At 40.2% G+C, this 15,882-nt stretch overlaps 1 protein-coding gene across 4 annotated transcripts in view; it reads right to left on the reverse strand.

The window, feature by feature from the left end:
- The window catches only part of LOC101070228 (son of sevenless homolog 1), a 33,509-nt gene extending 20,265 nt beyond the window's left edge, over positions 1-13,244 (reverse strand). The window contains exons 1-8 of one of the 4 annotated variants that reach the window (XR_003891503.1): positions 12,600-13,239; positions 8,230-8,355; positions 6,620-6,751; positions 6,378-6,542; positions 5,896-6,105; positions 5,663-5,806; positions 5,327-5,437; positions 2,076-2,174 (exon numbers count right to left, since the gene is read on the reverse strand). Coding sequence is in view for 3 of the 4 variants with exons in the window: in XM_029850496.1 (XP_029706356.1) it covers positions 2,076-2,174; positions 5,327-5,437; positions 5,663-5,806; positions 5,896-6,105; positions 6,378-6,542; positions 6,620-6,751; positions 8,230-8,355; positions 12,600-12,686 (1,074 nt within the window). In the remaining variant the exon portion in view is untranslated. Of the gene's footprint in view, positions 1-2,075; positions 2,175-5,326; positions 5,438-5,662; positions 5,807-5,895; positions 6,106-6,377; positions 6,543-6,619; positions 6,752-8,229; positions 8,356-12,599 lie in introns of all 4 variants that reach the window. The other 3 variants (XM_029850496.1, XM_029850498.1, XM_029850497.1) reach the window with 3 other exon arrangements.
- Positions 13,245-15,882: the final 2,638 nt, after the last annotated feature.

Genomic DNA, 15,882 nt, shown 5'->3' on the forward strand with positions numbered 1-15,882 from the left:
ACCACTCCTGCCATTTGATTGGCTGGAACTGTTGGTGTGGTTAGGGGAGAAGGTGGCTTCATGCCAGGTTGCATGTATTTTTTTGCAGTTTTTATGGACAGTAGGGTGGGACAGTGACAGCAGTGAAGGTTTTTACGCATGGGAAAAGCTGTTGAGAGTTTGAGAAAGATCTTCTGTGTCTCAATTGTGGTTTTGCTTAGAATTTCTGATACAAGCTTTAAGTCTTTGACCAGAAAACTGTTGGTCAAGTTAAAGGTGCTGGATTGATATATAATATTTATTCATGTCACATAAATGCTTATATTACTACTGGAGCCTGTTGCGTTTTTCTTTTTCTAGTCTTGCTGATCCTGGATATGTGAAGGATGGGTAGGCCAGATGTCTGTATGAGGACACCTGAAGATACAGCTCCTCCCCTGGACTTATTTCTATACACTGAATACAACACTGATGTTAATGTTGATGTTTTCTGTACATGTGGCATCTAATGCACGTCAGTCCATCCCAGGGAGATGCATCCCTCATCGGTGGATCTCCTTCAAACTTTCTCTTTTCCCTAAAAGGGTTTTAAATTTTTCCTGACCCGGTTTGAGGGTCTAAGGCAGGGGTGGGGAACCCCCGGCCTCCGGGCCGAATACGGCCTACGAGACCATTTCTACCGGCCCGCAACGCAATAAGATTTTTATATTTTATATGTGCACTTATACAGTTCGCTAAACTCCGCGAGCTGCGAGTAGCAGCGGTAGCGTATTTTTGCCTTTCGTATCCTGAAATTTCTTTCGTAACAAGAGGAAATATTTTCCCGTTTTCTGAGATAAAACAGACGGTTATGTTATGTCCGAGTCAAGGTCAGGGTCAGTGAACACAGCATGTGATGTACGTAGTGGGCTGGACTGATTGACACGGACGAATAATACCTAGCGAAACACGCTAAACTCGACGTGTTGAAAGGACAGATGAGTTTGGATAAAATTAACGCTCTTCGTCGGAGTTTGGAGGCTCAACAAGCAGCTTTCACACGACCATGTACCGACAGAGAGAATATTACGCGTGCAAGTTTTGTGATGAGTGAATTAATAGCCACGAAGCTGAAACCTCACGCCGAAGGAGAGTTCGTGAACGTGCCTCGTAGCCGCCGCTGAGGCGCTTGCGCCGGACAACGTAAAATTGTTTCAAAGTGTGAATTTTTTTTCGTGAATAACTACTTAACTAAGACATATATTGTTATGATTCCAGTGGCTAACGGTATGTTTTTATGGTCAAGGAATCTAAATATGTAGTCAAAGTATATGTGGGACTAATATTTATGGTGGAAATCACAATATGCCAGGAATTGTTGCGCTTGGCGGAGGTCTGCGCTCTCCGAGTGCTTTCTAGTTGTTATTATTATTGTCTTTATCTTTCTTTCTTTTAATTTATTTTCTTGATTATCTTGTTGTATTGCAGTTTTTGTGAGTAGAGGCCTCGAACAGGCCCTTACTGGTCTCTTGCCTCAACTCTGCACCTCTTTTTTTATTGTTTTGTATGATCATGAAAACATATTTTACTTGTTTGTCATTTTATTCTATTTTTTTGGTGATTTTATATGCATGTGTGTTAAATAAATAATTCAAACTCAAATGCAGCAATCATGAGACTTAGTAACACAGTGGTTATAGACTTTTTTTGTCTTTTTTTTGCATCCCTAGGTATGTGTTTGTCATAGTATGGCCCTCGGAGGACTTTATAAAAATTGAAATGGCCCTCGATATGAAAAAGGTTCCCCACCCCTGGTCTAAGGAGAGAGGCTGTCACACTAGTGCAGATTGTAAAGAGCCCCAAGGCAACAATGTTTTTGATTTTGGGCTCTAAATACAATAAACTTAACTTTAACTTATTTAGCTTGCAATCAACACAACACAAGTCTACAGATGGTTTTTTTCCAGGAGTTGAACTAATAAATGCACATCAAATTATTCTAACCCCAACACTAATTATTTTTATGAATAACATGATCACAATAAGTCCTGTACATGTTTCTGTTCCTGGTGTTGTAACCGTGTGTGAAAGTTGTGCTGCACATGCGTAGGTCTCACCTTGAGTGTCTCAAACATGTGCAGACAGTGGTAAACTGGTGTGAGAAGCAGTCTGGGCAGCACATACTGAACAGCTTCTTTAAAACCTTCACAGATGGACTGCAAAGACAAAGACACAGATGTCATCGATGGCTCTGTTAATTGATGCAAATAGATGCCAAATCCTGCTTTCTGTTTTTAAATCATCCTATGCATTGCACCTTTGACAGATTTAGTGTTTTATATGTATGGTAATTATTTTGATCATTTTCATTACTAATAGTCAGTCAAGCTGATGCATTAAAGGGAATATTACTGACTGGTGTGATGATTGGAAACATGCGTTCATTACATGTTCACAGTAGGAGGCATTGACAATGATCAATGACAACCATTTGGAATAGTTGGAATAGACCCTAACCCTGATTGCAATAGGCAGCATGTTAAATGCAGTCATGGTGTTAGAGGCTACTCCTCTGACATCTGAGGGGGGAAAATGAAGTAAAGCAACACAGAGAAAAAAGTGATAGTGTGCACGAACATGAACTTCTCTTACCAATTTGAGGTTGTAGCTCATTAAGAAAATGAAACAGTTGAATTTAACTTGACAGTCATCTTTTTTGAGCGCTAAACAGGCTATCATACATTGACAGCTTAATTTAAAGTTTAAGATAATTGATGAATAAATTACATAACATGAATTAACAATTATTTAATTACCATCGTTTATAGATGTTTGTAAATCTTTACATTAACCTGTCCAAGTCATTAGTGAATCATTAATAAGTAATTCATTGGTGTACTATGAATTATTTATACCACGCTGCGACATTGCGAAGTAACTGAACTAACTTATAAACCTTAAGTTTATGGTTGCATTATGGCCATGTTAGTATATCCCATTAAAATGTACTTTTCAAAAGACAGTGAACATTCATTAGCATAAAACTTTGCATTTATTTACTTTTTTTACCTTCCACACAGTAATGGACTATATGCACGGTTACTTCCAGGTTTTCGACATGCAAACTGGATAACTCAATTAAGATATGACTTTATTTACACATTGATGATCATCCGAGGGAAAAACGTGTAAATAAAAAAAAATTGCTGAAGAGATGCAATAACAGTCGGAGAGACAACAGTACATCCCTTTAACATATATTTAATCCATTTGAAAATATTGTAAGAATCTATATTCCTGAAAATTCACAAAATTGAAGAGGCCATCTATAAACAAGCCAAGGTTCACTGAAAGTTCAAAATGGTGCTTATATTTTTGCATTCTTTACCGACACTACATGTAGTGTAGTCAGTGTGTCAGTCAGTTTTCTAAGGTAGAAATTCTGTGGCTCCACCATTCCATGAGGGTAGTTTGGAGCAATCTGGCGTACTTACAGTGCAAACATTGACTATTATTAGCTTCTTTTTGCCACGGTCATTTAAAGTAAAACTACTTCAGTCAAGCAAAAACTTCTTCCAGCAGTGTATGCAAGCTATAATTGTACAAATTAGCTTGTAATGTGTTGGTTATACTGACAAATAGTGTCAGAGCAGGTTTACATGTTCATGGTTAGAGAGTTGCACAGGACAGCAGCAGAGAAATCTCTGGGTCCCTGGGTTCACTACTTGGTTCTGAGGGGAAGGGTGCGGTTAGGGTTAGGGTTGGAACAGGGCTATAACAGGGTTAGTGCAGCAGGGGTGTGGGTTAGGAGTTGGACGACAGAATTCCGAATGTCCTGAACTATCCTAAGGAGTTTTGATGGGAGACGACAGAGGAGGTTGGGTGTTAATAGCCAATGATTTTAGGTGGAAGATGGTGGTTTTGGTGATGTGGGAGGAAGTTCATTCATGAGTCAAGCTGATCTAATAAACAATAGGATTAGCACAGGGCTTGTTCAAACAAAATAAAAACAAATCTAGAAACACAACCATCACAACCAGTCTTGTTTTAAACCTATTTGCAATAGCAAATCTTACATTGTAATTGTTTTAAATCATTCATTTTTTAACAAAGCACTCAACAGTTCGAATCAGCCTTCCTCTTTGAGCTGAACAGCACACTCCATCAGACACAGTCACTGAGGTCAAATAAAAAAGCTCTGTGGTCCCGAAATGGAGGCGAACCTCCAGTTTCCATCTAGTGTCTATATTGCAGATACTCTCCCATTCCAGTAAATAGTGGCCTTTCCACAGGAAGCGACGTGCAGAAATGTGCAACTTCAATTTTACAAAACAACTCAATCTAGGACATGGACTTCAACTTTTTTTTAATCATAATACACCATTTCATATTACAAAAGCTGCAAAAGTGAGATTCCGAGGACTGATGGATGAAATTAAATTGATAAAGTGGAAATATTTCACGACACTACACATCCTTTCTACAAAGATACAAAGTGTTGAGTGTTTGAATTGCATGATATTGTGGGAGTAGTAGTAGTTCTTGTGTGGTTTTGTGAATGAGCTCAATGGTGGGGGGCTTTACAATTATATCCACTGCACCTGTGGTCACTCCAGACTAACGGCACTGCATGGGTTTATGTGCAAATTGGAGGTTACTCGGCTAAATTGGAGAAGCATCAACTGTTTACCAAGGGTTTAAAAGAGTTGTTAGTTGGAGCCCTATACAACGCTGATTGTGACTTATCATTTACTGGGATACAAATGATTCACAACACACCACTTTTTAATGATTTACTAATGACTTGTTGAGGATGTTTTCATGACTTACTAAAGATCACATAACCATGTATAGGAGAGCTGTCTACTTGTTTTATAAATGATTACTTTATCAGTCACTAAAGGCTTAAATATGCGTCGTAAATGAAGAATAAGAGAAAGTTATTCTTTCCGTGGTTTTGTCATGCTTTTTAAATCAGAATCAGTCAGCAATATCATTAAATTATGATGAATGCTATTCAAAAAGGAACTCTGTAAATCACCAAAAAGTTTTTAATAAAATAGTCAAGATGAGACTGATGTGCAGATTTTCAACTTAAGTCTAACAGCTTTTTAAAAAAAATCTGTTTAACATATTACCAAATTGGCGTATTTTGTGTACAATTATTATTGTAACTAAACCTACCAGTAAAATAAGCAGAACTGGAACGGAAAGCAAAACTAAAAATTTTACGCATGACCACGTCCATTGTCATTAAAATGAAAAACTAAAGGCTAGAAAATATCAGCTCAAGTGAAAATGAAACAGAATATTGGGGTAATGGGAACTACCCACCATGAAAAGATAATGACAATGGTCAGGGGTTTACCTGGAGATGGACAGCAGAACTTGGTTTGGACACCTGACTCAGGAAGTGTTCGTGAAAGTCAGAATGCAGGATGTCCTGTGCATAAGTCTCATAAGGGTCAAAGGCCAGCTCCTGTTAATCAATCAGATTATAACATCTAGTCCTGGATCTAATCACTCACTCACGCACACACTCTCACACTCACTCTCACACACACTCTCACACACACTCACACACACTCTCACACACACTCACACACACACACACACTCTCACACACACTCTCACACACACACTCACACACACTCTCAGACACAAACACACACACAAACACACACACACACACACACACACACACCTCAGCCAGATCCTCAAAGCAGCTTCCAACCAGAGGATGAGGACTGTCTTCATCTGTCATCTCCACAGAGTCCTCAATCAGACCCAACAGCTTAACAGTCACCTCGTGGATATCAGCAATCCGGCTGAAGATACTGTCCACGTCCTGATGCAAATATCAGTGGGTGATTAAAAAACCCATTCACACAGGTGATGAACTGAAGAGATGGGGCAGATGATCAAGCTGAAACATACGTGATGGGAGAAGAGCATTGGTCTGGAGGTGAACTGTTCTCTGAACACCAGAATAAGAAGATTTAGCTGCCTCAAGTAGATTTGTCCATCTGACATGAAGCTCCTCACAAGCTCATAGTAACTTTGCTCCTCATTGACTAATGGCTCTTCGTCAATCAGAGGGAAACCATTAATGACATCTTCATCTTGGTGGAACATGTCCATCAGAACCTAATAAAACAGCAAAGACAAATGAGGAAAGGCGTCTTCCTTCAGCAGGCTGTTATGTCTGGCTCTTGAACAAGCCTAGAATAGAAAATACTAACGATGAGACATTATTTGTGTTCCAACTCATCTAATCTGTCTTGTACACTAAGGTCATGTCAATATTTGTAAAAATGTTATTTGAATTCTCTGACAGCAAGATGATTTCTTTCCTTAATATTTACGTGTGTGCAAAATGCTTTGCAGAATAAAGGCTGTATCTTCATGTTAGTGTGTACCTTGTCAGCACACATGGCCACAGTGATGTCTTGCTGGGAAATCTCACAGTGCCTGATGTTCTTCACGTAGTTTCCTGCCAGCTTCAGGATGTCGGCTGAGATGTACTCCAAGACAGCAACCATGTAGAGTGACACCTGATGGTCAATCTTATAGCCCAGAATCTCCTGGCAGCAAACGGCATAATTGTTTTGAATGGAATAGACGAGTGTGAGCATGATAATAATGAACAAAATGTAATGACCTTCAGTAAAGGGTGGATCTTCTCTACAGGTAAAGCCAGTGGATTTCTCCTCTTCCTTTTCTCAATGGCAGCCTGAGCATCAGCAATTGCCCACTTATCTATTGGGTGAGGAAAATTCTTCTGCACTCGGTCCTGACAGGAAAACCAAAATCAAATGGGCTGACAATAGCAATGTCCCTAATCCCATCATGTAAATAATGGAAGTAGGGGTCGATCACATCATTTTCAAAGGAATGCAAAAGGGTGTAAAAAATCTGGTTCATCGATGTACTGTTACATGTTGCAAATACTGGATATTTACAGAAAGCGGAAAGTGAGCACATAGAAATATACAGTTGACTACTGCTAGTACAATCATTAAGGCATATTCAATGTCAATGATTAGGCAGCGAGACTTCTAGAAGTGTAGAGTGGACATATCGTTCAGGCAACCTGAGTGGTAGTGAGCTGGTTGCCGCTGGCAGGCTAGGAACGCACATTGATAAGTTGGCAAGAGGGAATCAAATGGCCACCGTTGGAAAATATCTTAAAGTGGAGCACAAAGGCAGCTCTACAGCAACATGCAATGTCTGCAAGATGGGGATTTCTCACGGTAGGAAAAATGTGGCGATGGCTCAGTCTGTTAGGAACTAGGTTGAGAAGCAGAGGGTTGTTGGTTTGAGCCCCAGTTCAGATAAAACATGGATTATGGATTATTGTTTATTTTAGAATTTCTATGAATGTGCATGTATTATATTATTTTTATTAGGGTTTTTTTTTTTTTTTTTTAATTTATGTGCTGCCTTTATAACATCACACTATTCAGGGGTGGATGGGTCTCGGTTTGAGCCCCAGTGCAGATAAAGCAAAAAAGGTGTTCTGGTAGTTGCCATAACACCTTCAGAGTATTGCCGAGCTACCCTTGAGCAAGGTACAGAACCCACAAAATGCTCATATAAGGCCCTGCGATGAACTGGCGCCCCTTCCAGGGGTGGACCCTTTGTGTTCACCCTTTGTGTTCCCTCCCCGTGGCCCCAAAAGGGATAAAGCAGAAGAAGACAAGGTGAGAGAAAAAAACGCAGCTTCATCTCGACGAACATGGTCCGCCCCCTGAGAAACAAGCACAAATCCACTGCTGCAACTCAGGAAAAGAAGCCACGTTCGGTGATCACAGCCAAAGTAGCTGATTTGAGAGGTAAGAGGTACCTCGCGAGGGAGCTGCTGCCTCTTGGAATAGCAGCATGCAGACATTGTAGGTTGCTTACAATGTTTCCAGCGTTTCCAACTTTTCCACACAGCAGAGATGTTGTGTGGAAAAGTTTGCTAGCCTGAGTGTTGCTCAATACCAGCCTACTGGCTACCCGGCTCCAAATTTTGGGACCGTGTGTCCATTCTCTCCTGTCTAAAGACACGCATTTATTCAGGAAATACATTCTGCAGTTTGCAGCCAGCTAGCAGACTAGCCAGCAGGAACCACTTGTAGAGTCATTTCAGCAGATAAGATTAAAACACAGACATAACGCATGAATTGCAAATTTTCACTTTCAAATTGGATTTCAAAGTTCCGATCAGTGAATTACATCGTATCGGAACCTGATACAGGAATGGATCAGCCCATCCCTACGTGTTACCTCTACATCTTGTACAGTGCGAGGTTGTGCCTGGCACAACATGCTGAGCAACAACAGGATCAGCTCTTCAATGTACTGCAACGCCTCCTGCTGGGACACCAGCTTCGGATGCACCTGGTTCAGGACCTGCAAAACACACACACACACACACACACGCACACGCGCACGCACACACACACACACACACTCTTTCACTGATACGTGTATGAAGTGACTGATGGTATTCCATCCTCAAGCCACCCCCACATACAAATGTGCTCTTGAATCAACTTTATTTTATAATCATTTTCAACACTTGAACACATTTACTGATCATAGGGTTTTATGTCAATCAATGCAATGAAAAAAAAACTTACTGAATCCAGAGTGACCTAAAACTGACATAAATATTGAACTAGGAAAAAAGCACTGGAAGAGCGCAGACCTCCGACAATCGTATTTCCTCACATACACTTAGATGTGTAGTATAGTATAGCACAGTATGCTCAGTCTGCTTTCATTCTGATTTAACAGGGAAATTTTTTTTCACATAATGAATGCTGAGTTAAACAGGCTCATCATTGTTTTTCATGCTGCCTCAGCAGAGGAAACATAATTTTAACCTTTTAAATGCACAGGCTCCTTCACTTCTGCATCCACCAGAAAGGCAGTTGTGTGTAGAAGTGCAGAAGTGTGCAGCATGAAAGCTTCATAGTTGCATCTCAAACATATGGCTTTCATGTGCACATACAGGTGGGGCACCAGCTGCTCTTTGCCTTGAAGGCTTTTTCTCAGTGTATGCAGATGAGGAGTAAGATCAACTGAAAACACCAGATTGGCCAGCCATAAAGGGTCACTCAGTTTACGAAGAAGAAGTCCTTTTGTTTTCAAAAACTGTTCAATTTTCGATCTCAGTGAATAAAATTGCTGCAGCACAGTACATCCCGTAATCAGCATCCACTTCAGATCAAAAAAACATTAAAATCTCCATGGTACAGCTGTCTAGCTCCAATTATGTTTAAAGTATTTAAAGTGTTCATCACTTTGCCCAGTTCATCAGTCTTCACACACAGTGTTTCTTGGTGAATTAAACAGGGACTTTGATCAGCCTCACCTCCATTCTCTTTTACCTCTGCACACACCATCGATGCATTACTTTCTGCTCGCCTGCCAGAGCTGGAGCTCCATCACTTGTTACTCCCAAGAGCTTGTCCCATTTAAGCACCATCTTTTCAACTGTATTCAACACAACTTCAAAAATACGTTTGTCCGTCGTGCTCATCATATCAAGCAGCTCGTATAGCTGCGTATAGCAAATATTATCAACTGCCTGCAAAAAAATTACCAACTGCACAGTGCCTGCTATGTCTAACCCAGTGGTGGCCTAAAAATATCTGAATCACAGACTGATGTTAATTATATTTTCAAAATATAATTAACATCAGTCAAAATATCATTTTGTCCATGAATATGTATTAAATAATTCCAAATGGTCTGTCTGCTTCCTTTCATTGCTAGCCCCCTGGTTGCGCTGCTTCCAGACGTGTATTTTCATATTTAAGCATTTAACCAATCACATTTCAGCCACTATTTGTTGCCATGGTCAAAGAAATCTGCCTGGAGGCCTTCACAATCAGTTCTGCGGGCCCTGTAACATAAAAAAAAATGTCGAACAAACTGTTGCTTCAACCAATCAGATTTTGAGTTGGCGACACCAAGGCCTTCTAGCAGGCGTACGGAAACGTCAGCGTATTCACACGCTTTGATTGGATAGTCAGAGAGTGTACTAGCCAGAGCTAGCAAACTGCATCTGTAGTGAGCTGCACAAGCAAAGATATTGTTGTGTTGATTTAATAGCTGTTTTGTCAACCCACAATGGCTGAAGTAGGAGAAGAAATGGATTTGGTCGCAGATTTACTGTCAAAGCTGTTTTCAAGACGGACTTTTCAAGAAAAGCTGGACATTGTTAAGCAAGGTCGGGCAACTCCGAAGCTAGCAAGCCTGTCACAACCAGGAAAAGGATTTGTCTGCCACTTTCAGTCCACTAACTACAAGCGGTACTCCTGGCTCACAGGCTCCGAGGAACGCTGCAAATTGTATTGCTGGGAGTGCTTGTTATTTGCCACTGATCGACATGGTGTTTGGAGCCACACTGGATTTGTAAACTTGGCTTGCCTAACCAAGGCAGCAACGAGGCATCAAAGCACTGCCGGACACTTACAAGCAACGGTGCTTTCCAAAACTTTTGGGGAAACCAGAGTGGATCTACAGCTGAGCGAGCAAGTGCACAGGGAAACGGAGCTCCGCAATGAAAAGGTGAAGAAAAATAGGGATATCTTAAAAAGACTGATAGACTGTGTTTACTGCTTCTGTTGAACGGACATTCTGAGCCCTAAAGCGAATTAAAACGTATGCCAGAAATACGACAGGGCAGGCTCGACTTTCAGCATTAGCTTCGATGGCGATAGAAAAGGACTTCTTGATGAAACTGAAACGCATGGATAATCTGCACAACAGAGTAATTGAAATCTTCTTGAGGAAAGAAAGGAGGATGGATTTTGTGTACAAATAATCAGGATTTTTGGTGAGTAAAATCAAAAATCCTGATTATTATACTAAAATGTTGCTATATTCCTAAATAATGTAGCGTGTTGGGGAGGGTCAGTGTGGGAATTTCCCAGCATGCTTTGTGGCAGTGTGTCTGTGGGTTCAGGTTGGTGTTAACCCTGTTTTTGTTCGTTGTAAATGTTATCTTTGGCAACTTTCAATGTTAGTGTTCTATTTATTGAGTTCTGGTTGTTGATGTATTTAATTACTGTTTTAATTACTGTTTGCACTTGCACACCATAAGCCAGGTTATGTGTGTGATTGAAGACCTCCCTCTGTTCATGTGTCTTCAGTTCAGTCAGTGTTTAATAAAGTGACGCTTTTCTGCAGTTAAACTGCATATTAAGCTGGCAGAAGACTGTGTCTCTCTAGCTTGCCACAATAATATTGCAATTTTATCAGGTTATTTATTATGCTTTTTTGTGTGTGTTGCAGCTGTACCTGCAGTGGAAGTTTTATAGCCATAAAATAGTTATTGGGAGTTGGATTGATTCAGACGGAGCACTACTGAAGGCCTAGGTGTGAGATGCACGGCCCGCCACTGCTCTAACCCTAACATCGCTTGTTTCAAGTTAGCCAATAAGTCTTCAATTCGCCACACAAATCCTTTACTTTTTCCGTGCACATTACGTATGTGGCTTTGATGAGGCAATGCTTTATGATTTCACCAAGCAAGAACAGTTTGCTGTGTTGGGCAAGCCGTTTGGTGACTTAGCTTGCCGTTTTGGCATTTTGCTGTATTGTTAGCACGAAGGAAAAACTTGTTGAGCTTGCAGGCTAGCTGCCATTTTCCTGACGTTCTGCATTCATTCAGGCTGGGTATACAACGTGTGGCTCTGATATTTAGTTCCATAGTGCCGACAAATATTGTACTCTTTCGTCACAGCGATAGCTTCATTGCAAATTAAACACACTATATGTTAAATTCTTTGAAGAAATACTAATTTTCCCATCGTATCTGAAATCCTCTGCACTCATTTACTATTTTGCATTTTGTTCAGTTCTGCCATTTCTAGTGACCATTTAAGTTAAGTCTTTTTCTGAAATTTGTGTGACGAGTACAACTTAATTGAGGTCAAACTTCATGTGAGGTCTTTATTTATTTATTTATTTATTAGGTCTTAATGTGAGGTCTTTATTATAGCTTCAGAATGTGAAGATGACCTGCAGGCTGTAGTTTGGACACCTCTGGGATAGTATATACACATTCACACATATATTCTAAACACACAGTATATACTACACTCATCCCTAGCGTCTGTACTAATATACTGTATATACTGTGTATGGTATAATGTATTGTGTAATGTTTAATAAACTGTGTAGCATATAATCCCACTATATATAGTATGCAGTTTATAATATACTATATATATGCTGTACATACTGTGTAGCATATAATACACTGCATATAATATGCTGTGTATCATATAATGCACTATAAATAATGCGCAGTGTATAAAATACCATATATACTTTGTTCTATATTATATATACATTGTTGTAATATGCTGTATATATTGTGGAATCTATAACATACTGTATAGCATATGATATACTAGTTATATTCTGTGTAGTGTATAATATACTGTGTCGTATATACTGTTGTGTATAAAATACTGTGATCTATATTATACACTGTATATGTTGTGTATAAAATGTTGTCTACATTGTGTGCTTTATAATATACTGTGTTGTATATAATACACTGTATAATCGTGTAGTGTATAATATTCTGTGTATACGTATACTGTGCAGTACCCGTATATACCGTGTGCATGTACCTTTTCCAGTGATGGAACCAGCAGGCCTCTCCATTTCGGTGCGTTCTCCTCATTGAAGAAGTCGTACTGCAGCTGAGCCGCCTGCATGGCTGCTGCTGTCCGCTCAGACAGCACCAGTCTCCGGCTTACATAAACACGGAGAGCCTCAGCCGTGCATTGTTAGTGGGTTCCTCCAGAAAGGGTGCTCTCATGCTGATCATCTTCGGCTGCTACACCGGAGAGCTGTGTGCGGAAAGACGCTTCCCCTGCCGCCAGGTAGCTCTGGGGCTAGCTCCTGTTTCGTTCACCGGGATGACGACGCACTGACTTGTAACAGTCCATATTAAAGTATTAGAATGTTCATGGAAGTGATAGTCATTCTGGCTTGTCCACGAGCAGCCCGAATAATTGACGGTGTATGGGTTGATTTGATCAGTGGAATCGACCACAAGCTGCTAGTTACCGGCTGTTTCCGTATATGGATCCACAACAGGCTTCCCCAGATTATTGACGTGAAGCTCGAGTTCTTAACGAAGACAATCATTCGTCGGTGGGAGGCTGAAGTCAATTTCCCGGAGTCTGTATTAGGATCAGGGCCCGTTTGTTGTGACTACGGTCCGTACGATCGGCAAGGAGCATGCGCAAAGTTGATCAATTTTGACGTGAGGGGCCGGGCTCACATGTGCCTCAGACGTCATGAGCCTCTTGCTCCTCGATGTAAGCGGTCCTGCTACCTACTGGTCATGAGTGTAAAAGTCATCCATACGAATTATTGTGTCAAAAAGTATGTTGAAAATATAGAAATTTGGAATAAAATATGAGTAAGGTCTTGTCATACATCATTTATTCTTGATGAATCAAGTGTAGATCATCTGTAAGTTTTACCGTCAGTCTGGTCAAAGGAGATTGTTGTGAATAAATAGGGAAAAAAGTAGAAATACACTTAAACCAACTTTATGAACAATAGTCACATCTCATCTCTACCACTTTTCCCCTTTTATGGTCACAGGGAGGGTACACAAAGGGCGAAGGCAGAGCAATACATTTAATTTTAAAAACAAAAACAAGACTCATATGATTCACGATGACACGCCCCGCTTGGCAATCATTTGCTGCAGCTCATGCTACATTGCTTGGCCTATTTGTGCTGCAGGGAATTTGGTGCACTCAGTCGTCAACTTGTGACCGTTGTGATTGCAGGTCGTGTAATATCTTTTTTAATATTTTGATCCCTTCATTCCATCTATGTCGAGAAAAAAAAAGAAAGTGGTTGAAAGAATAAGCACAATATGGATTCACATGTATACCGGAATGTGATGGGAGTCTAACTGCATCACTTGCAATGCCGTTGAGCAATTCTAGTCTAGCAAAACAAAAGAAACACTTCCTTAAGCTGCATCGAGATGGGGTATACAAGAACACAACACTTGCTGAATTCAAGGTGAAGAGAGCCAGATTCGATGTAAATGCTACTCTGCCTGTTCTTGACAGTATATCCAGCAAACTGATACAGCATCATACAAAGTTGCCTACCTGATCGCATGTTTTTGTGTGAAAATCATGTTTTGCTGGTTTAGTTCTTCGAACACAGTGATGGTTCATTTTGAGCACCAGTAAAACATACCTATGTCTTGAATTTGAAAAAAAAAAGTTTCATTTTTCAATAAAAAAGAGTTCAGTGAATGCGCATTTGAAACTGGTGGGGTTCAGTAGCTCCAACAAGGTGAAGAACCATTGCTTTAGAACCAGCCATAGTCAGACAACAACCCCAAAACACATGAGGAATGTCTGCAAATGCACTACAAGAGAACCAAAGAATCATTCTACAATTTCCTGAAAACAATGGATTGTAAAACAATCAATTGAAAGAAAAAATTTGAATGAAGAGTAGAAGGAACAATTCAGCTTCATCTGAATCTGTGTAGATTCTCAATCATCCAGGTCATAGTTATCCGAGGTAATTTTCTGTGTCAACTGGACTGTTGGGCGATCGACAAACATCTGGAACCCATCTCCAGCCAATCACCCACAACTGCCGTCCATTTTATAAGCCTGGTCCATGTCTCATTCTTTGCCAATTTGTTGTTAACTCCCCAGTGGTACAGCCTGGTGCCTAAAAGTTTAATTCTAGTTCTTTTCATGGTTCCTGTTTCTTCCGCTAATCTGATTGGGCCAGATTCACGAAACGTTTTTACGAACAAATTTGTTCTTAAATCCCATTTACGAACATTTTAAAAAGATTGTGGCATTCACCAATTTCTTCTTATCCTGGATTTATGCGTAGGAAAGAACAAATCCTACGAACACTCAGGAGTACTCTTGCGCACATTTCAGTGCCGACATGTTGGCATGGTTGTGTTTTCTTCTCTTGTGCAGTTCAATAAAATTCAATATTACAATGATAATTCTGTCATATTTATTTATTTATTTCCTATTTTTTGTGATTTACGGAGAATTTTAAAATTACGTAAATGTGCCAGTGACTTAACATTAATGAACCAAATTGGAAACCATGCCAAAACTGTCTTTTTATTTGATTTTATCTTGATTTATTTTATTAGGGGATCGAGGATATGCCCTGGCTCCCTGGTTGTTGACACCACTGACCAACCTTCAGACTCCACAGGAAATTTTATTCAATCAGATGCATGCACTCAGTCGCTCCACCATTGAACGCACCATCGGCCTTTTAAAGGGGCGCTGGATGTGTTTGGACACAGAGCCACAACCCCATGAGGATTCAGATTCAGATTCAGATCCTTTATTGTCCCACACGGGGAAATTTACAGTGCAACAACAGCAGCAAGAGCATTCAGAGAAAAATAAGATAAAATCAAATAGTTGATGTTGATGTGCGTCCTGACGCAATGATGGGGCCAGACTGCAGGCACGCGGTTCACGTTCGAGCGCGATTAATTGCCCATTTGTTAATGAAATGCATTATTGTCACAATTTCAGTCTAACAGTCTTGATTCACTTCAAAAAGAAAAAATAAGAGAGACCGGTTTCAGAGCACAGCTTTTACACGTTTATTTTTTTTACATTCTCGTTGATTTCTTTCAGCGTGTTGGCTATAGTCATCAGGGTTGAGGCAATTTTATCAAGCGTGTTAGCCATCCTTTCTTGATTGTTCAACACGGCGTCAGAAATCAGGCGTGGAGAGGCAAGCTTTGGGCATTTTGCTGCTTTTTGCTCTGTCTACAGGGTCCTTCTGCAGTTCCTTTTATGGGCATTAGTGGGCGGTGACTTATGCTAATCGTATGTTAATTAGACTCACCTGGCACGCGCTCTCAATTTACGAACA

This window comes from Takifugu rubripes, chromosome 17 (assembly GCF_901000725.2).
Source record: "Takifugu rubripes chromosome 17, fTakRub1.2, whole genome shotgun sequence".
NCBI lineage: Eukaryota > Metazoa > Chordata > Actinopteri > Tetraodontiformes > Tetraodontidae > Takifugu > Takifugu rubripes.